Here is a 17,238-nt window from a genome sequence, read left to right on the forward strand (position 1 = left end):
AGTTGATCATCTTTGATAGTAACATTAAAATTAGCTTGAGAGACATCATGCCTTGAAGAATTCAGTCTGGTGTTCTAAGATCATAAAAATCAATAATGTTGAACTCTTAATGAATTTTGAGAACTGTCATTTGAACAAAGATAGATAGGCTTTGTCTCTGTTCTTACTGAAGGAAAAACAATTGGCTGAAAATGAAAAGAATATTATGAAATTGCTTAGATCAGTAGTTCTGAAATTCAGCAACTTTAACATGCATAGATTTCAACTCCCAGTATTCCTCAGGCTGCAGATGATGATAGATAGATAGATAGATAGATAGATAGATAGATAGATAGATAGATAGATAGATAGATAGATAGATAGACAGACAGACAGACAGACAGACAGACAGACAGACAGACAGACAGACAGACAGACATTTGCACTCATTATCTCACCAACTAGCCTACCAGTCTACCAGATACTTTTTCATGCACATTTCTAGAATTACTGCAGAGTCCCTCTATCAGGGAGATGGCTGGTTCTTAAGCATGATAATATAAATAAAATAAATGTAAGAGTTCATTGAACTTGTAATTAGTTTTGCTTACATGGAATGCAGGGCAGGAAAATGCTTCATTTGGCCCATTGATCCAGGCAATAAAATGACTGCAGCCTTACATTCCAAAAATATCTGTTCTGCTCATATGTTAGTGATGCATGCCTGAGTTTTGCTCCAATGTTCAAAAAATGTACATTGGGGCCAGGGAGGATACAATGAAGGTCCTGTAAAGGACATACACACAAAAAATACCCACCACCCACCAACTCCACCGCACCCCCACACACATATCAGCTTTCCTAGAAATGCTATTTAAAGTCCACTGTAACAGAATGTTCTCCCTTTTTCCTATGGCAAGATTACCAGGACATAGAAAGAATCCAAATCTTACTGTCTTCTTTTAACAGAAGTGCTCCAGATTTCAACTTGGACATGAATCACTGCAATCAGCTGACTTATTCCCAGCCATTTCTGTTTTATAGGAAGCAAACAAATTGTTCAGCAAACAATTCTTCTGTTAGTATCCCCAAACAGTACTCAAAAATCAGGATGAAGAAATGAGGGTTTGGGGAAGAAGGTTGAAGAATGTTGGGTTTGGGGTTTTTTTGCTGAACTTTTAATTATAAGGCTTATTCAGCTTGACAGTTTTAGTCATTTCCAGCCACTCAACTAATACCTTCCCATCTTCTTTCTTATTTCCCTGAAGAAGAAGCTTCCAGCAGAGGATCCATTCCACTTCTGTGCTCCTCAAAGTCTGCAGTGACTTCATTACATGCAAAGCTGATTCCACTGACATCCCCAAATGCCTAGAAAATACAAGATTCAGAGTGACTGACTATGGGCTATTTCAGAAAAATATTATGTCAGATCAAAGAGAGCTGGAAATAATATATACACTCGCAAATGAAGACTTAAATACATGCAGAGAGTCTAATCACACCCACGTTTGCTTCCAAGGGAAAATTAAATATAGCAGAATAGAAATCGTTGCTTAAGGTCAGTCTTTTTCTTTTCATAGGAGAATTGGCAGGTAGGAAAGAATTTTTTTTTTCATGGGGAAAAATGTATGACTTGGTTTGGGAAGATCTTGAACATTTGAACAAAACTATTGCAGTTTCACAACTAAAATGTGAGCTGATCCACTGTCATGTTACATATGGATGGTGATCTATAAGACCTACTGGGAAGGGAATTTATGTGGATCTCAAGATAAATCTAACAGGAAAGTTCTGCCCATTGAAGTGACCAATCAGTTCATGTGGCTAGGCAAGGACAGCAAAAAATTGCTGGTGATATGGGCAAGCCATGGCAAATTGTCAAAAAAAAATCTATTTAAAAATATTAAAGAAATAAAGATTTTTTAAAATCATATTTTACCTTCTAAACCAAGAGTATCCAGAATTCCCCAATATCCATTGCTGGCTGGGGAATTCTGGGAGTTGAAATCCATAGATCTTAAGGTTGCCAAGATTGAACACCCAGGTTCTAAACCAAAAGTTTCCTAACCCAATACTCCTGAAGCTGCATCATCCAGGTCATTTTTCAGGCTCCTCAGCAGTCTTCTTCCCTAACTACTTAGATGTTCTGCCTCTTGAAGTTCCACATATCCAAAGGGTACCTGAACTGAGTAATATGCAAGAACTCGCAAACCACTGTTATTAATGTAGCTGGCTGGGATCATCTGACTACAATCCATTCATCCATGGGATGAAGAAACTCTGAAACATATTGATGAATCTGGAATGCAAGTTTATTAATTTGGTTTATTAATTATCGATTGGTTTATGATTTTGGCTTATGATTTATACTCAGACTGGTTTTTTTATCCTTTAGTCCCCAATCTTAAATATTGAAAAGATGAAAATAATACAAGTAAAGATAAGTATTTTTAAGCAGTGTTGATTTCAGTAGAAATAGTTTAATATATTAGTTTGTAAACCACAAAAAATGTGGTGAATATATGGCATATAAATCTTTGTAAACAAATGAACGAATAACTTACACATTCAATTTTATAGTGAAATTAGTAAGTCTAGCAGAGGTTTTAAACCATGCTGAGACTGATCTACATATTCCAATTTAATGGATACTACTACAGTGCTTAGATGTGCTATTATAAACATCAATTTTGTAAGGTTTGTAAAAACTGACATATTATAAATTGTAACATGTCATATAAATATATATCAAATGAGCTATGATATTGGACATAGCCTGTATATTAAATTAATTGAAGGCCAAGTCATTGTTTCTAAAATGACTCAATGGCAGTAACCTTTTATAATTAAACAACTTCTCCCAAAAGTTCACTTCACGGTATAATTATAAAAGTAAGCAAAAATTATAATTGATGCATTTTGTCAATCTGTGTAGCTGGAAGGTACTTTCTGAAAAGGTTAGGTTTTCATTTAAGTAAATTGAATTAATATTGCTTTGGAACTATCTTTGACGTTTTATGATTTTTTTAAAAAAAAATCTTAAAATAGCAATACTGTATGCTAAAAAATATTACAAGGATTTATGTGCTTAAAATATTACTTAAACACATGATTGAGAGTATATATTTGGAAGGAGAATGAAATTAGACACAAAATCTAATCTGGTGGCATCCATGATGAAAAGCCTTGAAAGTAGGCCCCAGAGAAATTCAAAAATGTTTGTCAACTATTATGTTTAATGTGACAAAAAGGGATAAATAATTAAATACATGGCTGGGGAGCAATAGTATTAAATGTATTTAATTCTCATTAAATGTAAATGATAATAACATGAAATTTTGTATTCTGCAATACACTATTTTGCCCTGGTCTCAGCTATTATTTTGAGGAGTTTAGGACTCAGCATTGCACGCAAGGTCCGGGTGCAAATGAGAGGTCAAAAACAAATGTGAATTCTTTTCTTAAGCCAAGTATTATGTTGAGTAGTCCTTCCTCTTCTCCTTCCTACTCTAGAACAGTCATATGCTTGTTTTTAAAATTCTGTATTCACTTTGTTGTTATGGGGTACTGAGTGTAGATTAATGAGAGGGGAAAAAATGAATTTCAACAACTGTAGCGTCAGGCTACAGCATGACAAAACCGACAAAAATGAAGGGGGTCAGAATACTTTCTGAATGCACTCTATATATGCCATTGCATATGTTTTAAGCTTGACTGAGGGTCTCCTGCTTGAGCTGGGGGGGGGGTTGGACTAGAAGACCCCCAAAGTCCCTTCCAGCTCTGTTAATTCTGTTATTCTGATTCTATGTTTGTGCGTTGTATTGAAAATATTAGGATAATGGTTCTCAAAGAAGGGAAGATTTTTCTGTCTGCTTTTCTACCTTACAGTCAGAATTCTTGAGATATATCTGACAGTTTTCAATGACACTTGCAACTTTAGCTTGAAACTGTTTGGAATTCCTCTTTGGGAATTTTTCAGCCATTTCAGTTGCCACTGAATTAGCTACTGGAAAGGTTATCTAATCATTTTTATTACTCACTGATTTAGAATCTAGAGGAAGTCTTCGTGCTTCTTTTAAAATTCACGAACTAGTGATGTTTCATCTAAGGGCCCGAAACCACTGATCTACTGCATCTGACCACAGTATTGACAAAAACCAAGCTTGCTTTATATGTGCTCAATTTCAGTGAAACAGTTTCTCACCAGGCATTTAGTTAATCAGAAACAGATCTTCAACTTTAAACATAGTGCTTCAAACCTAAACAGCATGAGGTTGTCGGGGATTTTTTTTTCCTCTCCAAAATAAAATATTAGATAATGATCTTATTTTTCAAGGATCATCAGTAGCTGCAAACCAGTACATTATTTGAGGGCTGTTTTACATGCTATTATTCCAGTGCAGAAAAAACAAATAGCTCTTCATTTGATAAAAGCAGTTTTTCTCAAACAGACACAAAATATTCATTGTTCCTGAGATTAAATATCTAAATATTGCTTCTGAAGAAACAGCTGTCAGCTTAAATCTAAAATCTAGTTTGTTTACCAATCGTATTATATATTTGTTAGAAAATGACACCAAATGGCAATAACTTTGAAGGAAGTGTTCTGCTGGGGAACAGACGTGCCCTTTGGTTATAGTATACATATCTTGATACAAAATGCCAGTATATCTTTCCTAGAATTATGTTAAATATGTAAAAAGCCTTACCCGATAAAGGTAAAAATGCTGGATGAGTCCAAGCTATAATTTAGCATTAGTGTCAAGTCCGCTTCAGAAAATAAGCTACCATTACCGTTTCATTCTTTTTAAGTGTCACTCAGCATACTGTATCTGATCTTGCATTCAAAATAAGCCCTTGATGAGTTTATTCACTTTTCAAGACAGAGAAAAGAGCTGGAACTTCATTCACAGCATATGGATGGATGTAAATGGTTTTGCAAAGCAATAAGTTAGTAACCTCTCTCTCCCCCTCCCGCCAGAAATAAAAATAAAAAGAATAGAATATTCATTAAGGAGACATTTCTGTTGATTCAAGCAGCACATACATGTTAAAGGCAAACAATCCCCTACGGAATACTTAAAACACTTTTTAAAACACTGCTGTTATTTACATCATACGTTCTAATCAACTACCTTTCTACTGCAATTAAATTTGAAATCCCCTACTGCATTTAATCCTGCCAAGAAATTGGTTTACGCAGTTCTTCCTGCACCAATGGATAACCTACCAAACTAGTTTTCTGTGCTGGTATAACTCACAGTCTCTCAACCACTTCTCTTCTCTACGACGTGTAGTTGTCCATAATGAAATGGCAGAAAAATAGCTTTCTTTTAAAAAAAAAAAATCTAAACTGAAGACATTACAGACCCTTCCTGTCTTTGCCCCAGCACAGCTATGCAATCATAGTGGCACCAGAAGCTTGGCTTTTGTAATTGCTTTTATGGGGCTAATAAATACTTTCTACTTGGGAAATAAAAATCATTCGCCAGCTTTCTTTGTTCATAGTTGTGTGTAAATTGTTTTTCTTTTGGAATGTTTTTAAGTTTGATGTAGCTGTTCTGATTTGTCAGAATGGTTCCCAATAGAACTTACTCAAGAACTAAATCATTCTAGAATGGCTTCATGAGAAATCCCCACTTAAGTTCAGGAAATTTCCAGCACAGTTGGAACAACCCATTTTGAAATCTAAATAGGTTATTTTAGATATGTTAAATAAACATTAAGAAAACCAAAATCATTTATTTATTTATTTATTTATTTTTAAAATTTATAAGCCGCCTCACTCCCGAAGGACTCTGGGTGGCTAACAATATAAAAACACATAAAACATAACAAACAAACAGTACAAAGACAGTCATCCAGGGGTCAGGTTTTATAAACCCCAGGCCTGCCGGAAAAGCCAGGTCTTAAGTAGCTTACAGAAGACCAACAGGGTGGGAGCGGTCCTAATTTCCGGGGGGAGCTGGTTCCAAAGCGTGGGCACCATCACAGAGAAGGCCCTCCTCCATGGCCTCGCCAAATGGCACTGCTTGGCCGACGGGGCCTGAAGGAGGCCCAGCCTGTGGGATCTAACCGGACGTAGGGAACTATGAGGTAGTAGGCGGTCTCGCAAATAGCCTGGCCCTGAGCCATATAGGGCTTTAAAGGTAATGACCAACACCTTGAATTGGACCTGGAGACCAATAGGCAACCAGTGCAGCTCACAGAGGATAGGTGTAACATGGGTGTATCGAGGAGCACCCACTATCACTTGCGCGGCTGCATTCTGGACCAACTGTAGTCTCCGAATACTTTTCAAGGGTAGCCCCATGTAGAGCACGTTGCAGTAGTCCAGACGTGAGGTGGCATCCGGCCCTCTCAATTCCTGGCAAATAGATGGGGAAGAAATGGAGGTAGTGACAGATTTTATTTTCCTGGGCTCCAAGATCACCGTAGATGGGGACTGCAGCTAAGAAATTAAAAGACGCTTGTTCCTGGGGACGAAAGCTATGGCATATCTAGACAGCATACTAAAAAGCAGAGACATTACCCTGTCAACAAAAGTGTATATAATCAAGGCTATGGTTTTCCCAGTTGCAATGTATGGCTGTGAAAATTGGACCATAAGAAAGGCTGAGCGCTAAAGAATTGAGGCCTTTGAACTATGGTGCTGGAGAAGACTCCTGTGAGTCCCTTGGACTGCAAGGCATTCAAACCAGTCAGTCCTAGAAGAGATCAACCCTGACTGCTCCTTAGAAGGCCAGATCCTGACGTTGAAAATCAAATACTTTGGCCACCTAATGAGAAGGAAGGACTCACTGGAGAAGAGCCTAATGCTGGGAAAGATTGAGGTCAATAGAAGAAGGGGGCGACAGAGAATGAGGTTGCTGGATGAAGTCACTGAAGCAGTAGGCGTGAGCTTAAATGGACTCCAGAAGATGGTAGAGGGCAGGAAGGCCTGGAGAAACATTGTCCATGGGGTCGCGATGGGTCGGACATGATTTTGCAACTAACAACAACAACAAATTCCTTCATTGTCAAAAAAAGACATACAAAACATATTAAAAAAATAATGGCTGACCTAGATGGCAAGTGCCCTCTTTGTCCCCACAGTGAAAACCCAGATGGATTCTAAGATTTGAACTATAACTAGTAGTGTCTTCCGAAAAGTTACAGTACTATGGAAGTGACAGCATAGTGGTCCCTGCAAAACATCCCATCTCACTGTTTCCATTTTGCCAATGCACCAGGGAAAATACAGTTAGCTACAATAGGGCCTTATCTGTCCTCCTGAGACACACAAGGGTAAAGGGACCCCAAACACCCACCCCACTAACCCCTCTTGGCTTCAAGGAAATAGTGTAAAACAAGGAGTCACCAGTTGGAGGAGAAAAAAATCCCATTATCCAATTTATGAGTGGAGACCACACAATCTCCTTGAGCCAAATTTATGTGAACAGCACAGGGGACAAACTACAAACTACAACATTCTGCCCACTGAAGGAGGGCACAGACAAACTTTATTTTATTCTATTTTACTTTACATTATATGTCATATAATAAATGCTGACCAATAATGATATTAAATGTCAATCATAATCAGGGTCAGATTTTCTGTTTATAGTGAGATAAGCAGAACACATAATAAAACTGAGATAGGCATTTGTCAGTTTTTGTATTTAGTCATTTCCTAGTTCTCATTTAAAAATATACGTGTTGATTTAAAATAACTCACAAGACAACATCTACAAATGCCTAAGCAAGCGATTAAGGAGGCTTACTGGAATCCAGGGGCCTGGATAGTTTGAAAGTTTTGGTTCAAGTATTTGTTTCACTCTTTCACATCTCTCTGAGTTTCCAGAAGTTTACCTGTCCTAAAGAAAGGGAAGGGGCAAACCTTAACATTAGGCAGCTAGATTGTTGCCTTGAAGACAAGATTTGATTTATTTATAAAGGCACGGAAAATGATTAATTGTTTATTTTGTTTCTACTTTTTTAAAAAAAATGTCTTGAATAGAAGAGATAATGGCTTGCTGAGGCTAGTACTGGTACATGGAACTTGCCTATTACAGACATAAGTTGGGACAGTCATAAAGTGAGTTGTCATGGAACCGACCCAATTTTGAACCAATTGTTCACTATGAGCCAGTTTTGTCAAAATCCAAAAGTAAATGTGATTTTCAGCAAAAACATCATAAAATGAGATCATGTGACCATGAGTCACTGCAAATGGCCATAAATGGAGGCTGGCTGCCAAGTTCCCTTCATACAGTCATGTGGCCACAGAGGGAAGGTGGCTGTCAGAAATTTGGAGATCTAATCTAACTTCAAATGGTTACTAAGCAACCAGTAAGAAGTCAAGGACATCCCTGCCTTCAGCTTGGTAGGTTGGAGGACCAACTGTTGTCTTTTTCCTCAGGCAGCAAAGGGTTTTTGAATCAGCCCATCTTGGCAAACATTTTTTCAATTAAAATTTCATTGTATTAAACAAGGATGCTTGTACTTACCTCCACAATAGCACCATTGGGCAGTCTAAGGAAGTGCCTGTACAGTTCTTGGAAACCCCCAAGATGAACTGTATATATCATTACATGAATGGTGACGCCTCTTGAGTTTCCTACAAATTTCAAAATTTCACCTTGGGGATGGACGACACTGCAGGAGATTTGCGTCTGCTCGGCTTGGTCTTCCCAGAAATATTCATAGACAACCACCTTTGAAGATAGAGATTCTTGGTTTAATTATTCATTCCTAAGGAACAGCTTAGCCATCACCCAACCATTACACAACTTAAGTAATCCTATCACCTATAGAAGACAGCATCTATAGTGAAGTTGCCATCCTTCCCGATTCCTACAGTTTGTAGTGTGGTAAATTAAGCCATTTCCCCTTTCTTTATTTACTCTGGTGAGAGGAAGGAAAGACACAAGAAGGCTCTAGATATGGTGAAGCCACAAACAGCCTTGGAGCCATCATAGCAACAGGACCTATGGAGATTTCTGCAGTCCCAGTAGGAGAAGAGGTAATTCCACTCAGTTAGTAGAGAAGAAGATTTGTTACATGCAGATAGTCCTAGACTTAGGACCACACATCAGCCCAAAGTTTATATTGCTAAGCAAGAAAGTTATTAAGTGAATTTTGCCCTATTTTACAACCTTTCTTTCCACAGTTGTCAAGTGAATCACTGCAGTTGTTAAGTTAGTAGCACAGCTGTTAAGTGAATCTGGCTGCCCCATTGCTTGTCAGAAGGTCACAAAATGGGATTACATGACTCCAGGACACTGCAACTGTCATAAATACATGCCAGTTGCCAAATGTCCAAATTTGGATCACCGTATTTTCCGGCGTATAAGACAACTTTCTAAAGCATACAAATCGGCTCCGAAGTCGGGGGTCGTCTTATACGCCAAGTTGTCTTATATGCCGGAAAATATGGTATGTAAAAAAAAAGAAGTATTAGGGCTGTATATGTTTCAAAAATGATTCAGAATGGGTTCAGATCTCAGTCAAGTCCAATACTATCTCTCTGCTATTCATTAAACCAACCCATATGTTTTCAGACTTCCACTCGAGCCGGGGGCAGTGGTGAGGGGGGAGTTTTCACTAGCAAATCAGTATGTCCGTTCATTACTGAATAATTCAGAATGCAAGTCTGTTAAGAGGCAGGATGGTTGATATCTAACATGCCTGAATAACCTGAAGTAAGTGCCAAGAAGACAGCTCTGGTGTCATCCGACATCTCTATCGTTAAGTTAATCAAAAAAAAAAAAAAAACCACTCATCAATTCATAGGCTAAATGTGGCCTCTTAAATCTGCTGAGACCGACTAGTCAAGAAATGGTGCATATCAGTCATGTCAGAGGCACTGAAGACAGTGAAGATCTCAGTTCACAAGAGCTGACAACAGAGCTCAAAATGCCAGAACAGCATCCAGAAGCCCTTTCATGAAATCCATCCTTCAGCAAAAAAAACACATTAGGGCAGTAATTCAGTGATAAGAGGCAGCCGGAACAAGTTCAAAATGCTGAATATTTCACAGCGCTGTTAATTAAAACAGGGGTGTCCTGCTTTTAATTGCATTTTAGCCATTTCAATCTGATAGGAAGACAGACACAAATGTCCTTGCTGTTGATTTAGCTTGTTATGATGACAAAGTGTTGTTTGGATCAAACACAATTTAATAGCAGTTAAATAAGGATTTTCATTTTGTATTTCCTGTTTCTTGGGAAGGAAAAGGTAAGAGAAAACTGAAAGCTATACACACACTTCAGAAAGCCTCACAATAATTTTGAAGGTTTTGTTTTCCTCTCCTGTAATGGATTTTTCTCAGGTATAATGCTTTTAGGTCCTAATTTACCTCATGATGAAACTCCAGTGCCCTTGTTTCACCAAAAGTGCATGAAAAAAAGAATTTGCATTTCATGTCCTTCTAGCATTCAAGTGCTGCTTGTTTGCTACAGTCAACAACTAGCCAGTATTCTTTCTATCCAAATTTTACTGAGAGAGAGAGAAAAAATCTTGAACATTTAAAAGTTGCATATATGATGCTTTACTAGGAACAGTGGGAGAAATAGTATTTAGTTGAAGTTTTCTTTTTCAGTAAGGATTGTTGAAGCTAATATTTTTGACTTCAGCTCACCATTCAATTTTAGGATTATTAGACTTTGCAATGATGTATCTTTTGCCTAACGGTGAGGTGGAATATAATGGCTGCCAATCTGATTTTACTAATAAAGACCAGCAGATTGGCCTAACTGCAATTTCTGACATGACTCCGATATCCAGACTCTTGATGGCAGGTACAGATAATCCTCAACTTAATAATCATTCATTTAGTGACCATTCAAAGTTATAAAATCATTGGGAAAAAAAGTGACTTTTGACCAATTCTCACACTTATGACTGTTGCAAGAGCCCCTCAGTCACATGGTAAAAATTTGGGGTTTGTTTAAAATTGTTGCAGCATCCCAGGGTCACATGATTGCCATTTGCAACTTTCCCAGCCAGTTTCTGACAAGTAGATTCAAAGCGGGGGAGCTGGATTCACTTAATGACTATATGGTTCACTTAACAACTGCAATGATTCACTTAAAACTATAACAAACAGTTCATAAAATCAGTACAACTCACTTATCAATCCCCTCTCTCAGCAACAGAAATTCTAATCCCAATTGTGGTTGTTAAATCAAGGACTACCTATCAAACTGGGGCCCTTGAATATTAACCAGTAGTCCAATGAGCAGACTGAGCTTCATTGTCTATCCAATCAGACCATTTACTGGTTTGGAATTTGGTTGGAAAGAAGTAAAAGACTGGAACCATGTAGAGAACTCTATGATGCAAAGGTGACTGGTACTTTTTACTATGCTTGTCTACGGCGGACTGAAAGCAACCTGTCAACACACTTCATACATGGGTGATTAATCTGAAACTCCAGGATTTATTCATTAACAGAATTATATGGGTGCTGATAGGCCATGTAAGATGGACTTTGTAATACTTGCAATATGAGATTTTTCAAAAAGGCAGATGCTTACATTGTTTCAGAGAAGGAAAGAAATCAAAGTGTGCCCACCTTGTTAGAATGTGTGGGATAGACAGATACCATTGGAGAAAGGCAGCCCCATAAATAACCTAGTACTAGGCCATACAGAGTTTACAGTATATATAAATTATACCCAGAAGTCAATAGAGAGCCAGTGCAGTTTACAAGGAGGTGGAATTAGATGGGCACACTGAATTAATCCTGCAATCACTGATGTCTCTGCACTCTGGACTAATTGTAGCTTCTAACTTGTCTTCAAGGGCAGCCCCTTGAAAAGCAAAACTAGTAGTCCAGACAAGAGCTGACTCTGTCATAAGTAAAGAGCAAATCCAGGAATTAATGCAACCAACACTGTACAAGTCAGTGTTTCTCAAAAGCATTTTGCCACTTCAGCAGCTGAGAATCCAGGAGGATCCCTTGATTATGTAATACATCTGAATGGAGGAGTGCTTTTAGAACTGAAGATGGAATGCCTCCAGTTGTGGGATCTGGGAACCCCAAGCCCACATCTATTGAATCTTGATTGGACTGAGCTGAACTCTTTAATTCTATCCAAACCTCTCAATCTTAAAGCCCTGGAATAGAATCTTACCTTCTTCAGGGGTAGAAATGTCAACTGAATATTATTAAGGTACTGATGATACTGCACCCTAAGCTGATGGATGACCTTCCCCAGCTGCTTCATGGAAAAGCAGAAACAAGGGGATGATCTAAAGCAGGGGGGTCAAACTGCCGGGCCTGCGGGCCAGATGCATCCTAGCGAAACCACATCCACTCCATTGCCAGAAATGGCAAAAAAGTTGTGATACGTTGCGACACGTCATGTGACATTAAGAGTTTGACACCCCTGATCTAAGGCAATCCACAGAGTAGGGATCTAAGGCTAGATCACTACCTACCACCAACACCAACTGGAGCCAGCCCTGGAGGAAGGAGGAGAACTACTGTAACATTGTTCATCTCAGCTCCTGAACCTGCTTAGAAAAATACTATTGTATTTATTTTTGAAGTGTTGAAATACTGGAATGCCAAGAAAATAGAAAAAAGTAAAAAAAGGATGATGATGCAAAAAGAATGACTTTATTTTTTTAAAAAATAAACAATGGATTGCACTCTTTCCTTCCCTTTCATTTATATCTTCAACCACAGGTCCATAACTTTACATCAAACAATAGTAATTTTTGCTGGTTTCTATTTCAGTCCCCCAAAATGTATTCCCAATATCTAATTCTGTCTTGCTTTGAGATATAGGGTATGTAAAAGAACCATTTCTTCCCTAAACTTAGCTAAATTTCTATTATGGATACATACTATGAATTTGACCAATGTAGCACATTCTTCAAATTTAATCTCACGGTGTAAGGGTAGTCACTGTAAGCAAAACAGTTCTTTTTCAATAGCTTGCTAGGTTTATTCTTACTGCAGTCAGCAAATGTTTCAAATTCTCCATCTTTCTCAAATTGCTCCTATTTGAGATTGCTTTTTATTTTTCCAGGTATTTGTAAGTATGTTGAACCATGGTAAATTCCTTCTTTCCTTGTACAGTTCCTGTTGTGTCTAAATTCTGACAGCCAGGACGACACGATTCTACTCTGAATGTGTAATATTGACCACTGCAACACATGTTTGCAGTTTTCTTCTAGATGCATGCATGCTTTTTATTTCAGAGTCACATTCCATAAGATTTATATGCCTACATAGATTAAGAGAATTCACCAAACTGGGAATTTGCCAGCAGGTATCAAGAACTCAAGCAGAGTTCAGTTTGGAATGAAGGATAGGAGTATCTTAGGAAAAACAGATGCATGAACAAGTACAGACGGGGATTAAGCTCTTTGACCAATACCAAGATCCTGGAACAGTAAAGTCAACTCTTACCAAAAGAAAGCTTTTTCTACAAACATCATGGTGAAAAAACAATATCAGTAGGGTTACCTATTGTTACTTTAACTCATCCCTTCTGATTTTTGATAAGCCTAGCCAATAAGATGCAATTACATTACAAGCATTTTCTCTTGAAGAAAGAGAACATATTTCTTGTCTTGTACAGTTCTTTCCTGTTAGATATCCTCTAAAGCTCTAGGTGTATCTGTCCAGATTGCTTGAGGAAGCTGTTCCACTGGTAGAATGTCTGTGCTAGCAAGAAGGTGTATGCACAAGAGAGGGAGGATTAAGGATAAGGATGACATCACAAGTCCCTTCCTCTAGATCAGGGATAGGCAATCTTGGCTCTTTTATGATTCGTGGACTTCAACTCCCAGAATTCTTGAGCCAGCATGGCTCAACTTGGAAACCTCTCCCTTTCTCTTCAGCATGGCTGGCTCAGGAATTCTGGGAATTGAAGTCCACGAGTCATAAAAGAGCCAAGGTTGCTTACCCCTGACCTAGATAGTTTCACATCATTTCTATTGATTGACTTCTGCTCATTCTAAAATGGCTTCCTCCACCCTGAAACACTGATTTTTAAAAAGACTCAGAGAGTGACTTTGGCTTGGGAAGTAGAAACAGGTACATATGACTAAGTTCTGATGTCCTTGAGAAGCAGCTTATTGTTCCTTTCGTTACCACTTGTTTTTTTATTTAATTGTAACATGTATGTAAATTTGTATGTAATTTTCTGACTAAACAGTTTGAACTACAGAAAATGTTCTTTCAGAGTGGCACATTCTGGTTGCACATGTGTTTTTTAACTTTTGCTTCTTTGCACTAGCTCTGGTCTAAGTCACATTTCAAAGGCAGAAAAAGAGGGAATCTCATATATTGTATAGGTTATGAATAAAATACCTTCCTGCATTAAGGAAAAGTACTCAGTGAAAGTTCTTGACTTCCCATCATTTGTGCTTATCAATACTATGATAAGAAGTCGTTATAAAGCTGTAAAATGTTTAATAGCATGATCATTTTTTGTGAATGACCGGAATCTTTTTTTCCCCCCCTATTTGTCTAAAGGCTATTGGATGGGAAGAACAATTTTAGAGAGACAAGTTCCCTGAAGATGAGCTCCAGCACAAGCCGGAAAGCTCAGATCTCTGATCTCTGATCCCAGTGACTGACCCAGATTTGATCCTGCAACATTATCCTGGGATATTCGCCTTCATTCGAGAACAATTTTAGTACAATATTTGTAGCTCAGGGTTGAAATGAGGGCTCCTTGATGCTCTTTGAGTTTAGTTGTTTTCTTGCAGATGTTTTGCTACCCAAACTAGATAACATCATCTAGCACTGGTGAGTTTACTTAGTTTGGGTAATGTAACATTTGTAAGAAAGCAACCAAGCTCAGAGAGCACTGAGGACCCCTAATTTTAGTGCAATTATTCAAACCAACATGCTTCTTAGAGCAATGTTTTTTTTAAAAAAAATGTGGAAGGTACTATAAATTGAAGAAAAAAATGTTTGCAAAACAAAAGAAAAGTCCCTGTTTATATTCTGTTTTCCACTGACATTATGCCCTGTCCCATTTTGGAGCAGCAGCCAACCAAATATCCTTTAGCCACTGAAGAAGAAACTTGGGAAAGTGAGAGTAGTCATTTCTGAAGAGTGGCAAAATCAGATTTGTGGTAAGCCTATTATAAAATGCTTGTTGCATATATATGATGGATCAGTTCTTTTCTTTAAATTCCCTAAATCTATAACAATAAGGAAAGATGCTAAGCGTTAGAGTCTGCATTAATTTACAGTAGGAAAAATAATTAGAATATCTTCCTCCCTCCCTTTTTCTGTTGGTTTTTTTTGTTTTTGTTTTTTTTTAGTCTGCTGAAAATTTAAGTAATACTTCTTTCTAGGCCATGGGAAGGCAACCTTGGCTCTTTTATGACTCGTGGACTTCAATTCCCAGAATCCCTAAGTCAGCATGGCTGGCTCAGGAATTCTGGGAGTTGAAGTCCCCAAGTCATAAAAGAGCCAAGGTTGCCTACCCCTGCTCTAGGCAGACACTTTTTCAAATTGACTAATGTCTTTGAATTTTCATGGGCGGGGAACACATTAGGTTATTTACATGTCATTTTGAAAGAAAGTCCTAATCATCAAGATGGACAGATGATTTTTACCAGGACTGCTTAAAAACCCTGAAAAATACCTGAGACACAAATAGGTACATTTTTCTTGTATGTTCCATTATACCCAAATCAATATGGGAACTACTTAGAAGTTTAGCAGACAGCCTCCCTACATTCTTTCCAACCCTAAGGACAGACAGTGCTTGACTAATGCAGAAACTGTTAAAGTGAAATTGTTAATTCTTAGTTGGTGGAATATTGGCGAGAAAAAAATATTACAGGCCACATTAGTTCAGCAGCATTAATTAGTCTAGTATGTTAGTTCAGCAGCAGCAGAAGAACCACAGGTTTTCCATGACCTTTGATTTTCATAATCTGGAAGAAAAAAATCCATTCCTAAGCCATGAAATAGGATTTACTCCCTATGATGAAAAAAAAAAATCAGGAAAATGTGCATTTTACTGTCAAATACTTTCAGACATAGATATAACTAAGCTTCTCTTAGAAAAGTAATATTTTGGGAACATTTCTCACCAAGATTCACATTCTCAGTTCATGCTGTGAAGGGGCAGTCTTTGCCATGCTGGCGAAGTATATAATTCATTTGAAGATCTGGAGAGCTGTGCAAAAAATAATAATGATAACCATAATTCAGAGGCCAAGTGAGTCCAAATCCATCTCTTTGTGACTCTGCTCCAAGTCGACATCATTATCAGCTCAGCAGCTTTACTCCATGAACTCAGCTACACTGTTCAATCAATGTCAGAATATTTTGGGTACTAGCTATTGGGGGAAAATAGCTTGGCAATGTGTCAGCTTGCTGTTTCCCAGGCTTGATTCATCATAGGTCTTTTCTTGGACATGCTATTCATAGTCCTGGCTTTCAACATCAAATGAAAAGAAAGGAAAAGGCTGAAAAAAACAGCAAATGACTTTCTATCATAAAGAACCATTTCATTGGGCTGGACCAATAAAACATTTGGACTAGGTGAAAGGGGACTTTACAGGGAATGCTTCTGGGGTTTCCCTTCCAACCTTTCCTTAGTGTAAGAATATGGGAAGGTGTGGATTTGGGGTGTTGGTGGAATCTGTACGGTCAGATAGGAAGGAGGAAAGTTCATGCAGGATACGATTTGGATATTACTGCTAATTGTGTGATGGAGATCAGTGCCAGGCTATTCCATAAGGACAGGTTAGGGATTCTGCTGGTATACCAGCTTTATTAGCTGCCTGGCAGTAGCCCTCAGTGTGGGATTGGGATGAAGTATCAAAGGCCAATGGGTTGGGGGAATCCAATCTCCATACCTTAGGAGAAGGCTCTGGTTCAGTTTGTGTGTTTGTGGTCTGTCCCTGATAACCTCAGCTGTGACATGCAGGGGTAGACTTATGCTATATCTGGTCTTTACTTTGGAGCAGATGAAACATGATCTGGAGATGAAGGACACTAACATCTGTCCACCTCAAATTGTACCTCATGAATTCCTGGACCAACAGGCATGGCAGGCTCTTTAAATTGGTCTGTTATAAGTATCTAATGAATTCTGAGGAATTTCATGGGCTCTTAGGGGATTTCCTGACAATTAGATGGGCAGCTCCATTTTGAACTGGTCAGTTTCTGGGATGTTACTAGTTGGTATTGTACAATATATGTGAAGCCCCATGCAGATAAGCAAGATTAAAATAGCCCAAACAACACATCTTTAATGCTAATTCTGAGGTAAACACAGAATCTTGAAA

At 38.1% G+C, this 17,238-nt stretch overlaps 1 protein-coding gene across 1 annotated transcript in view; it reads right to left on the reverse strand.

Moving 5' to 3' along the window:
- Nucleotides 1-1,067: 1,067 nt before the first annotated feature.
- The window catches only part of LOC120315319, a 45,758-nt gene continuing 29,587 nt past the window's right edge, over nt 1,068-17,238 (reverse strand). Inside the window, exons 4-5 of the mRNA XM_039359486.1 lie at nt 8,469-8,675; nt 1,068-1,347 (exon numbers count right to left, since the gene is read on the reverse strand). Of these exons, the coding sequence (XP_039215420.1) occupies nt 1,234-1,347; nt 8,469-8,675 (321 nt within the window). The 3' untranslated portion in view covers nt 1,068-1,233. The remainder of the gene's footprint in view (nt 1,348-8,468; nt 8,676-17,238) is intronic.

The sequence above is a fragment of the Crotalus tigris genome, unplaced genomic scaffold (assembly GCF_016545835.1).
Source record: "Crotalus tigris isolate CLP2741 ecotype Arizona unplaced genomic scaffold, ASM1654583v1 scf7180000019077.834891, whole genome shotgun sequence".
Classification (NCBI taxonomy): Eukaryota; Metazoa; Chordata; class Lepidosauria; order Squamata; family Viperidae; genus Crotalus; species Crotalus tigris.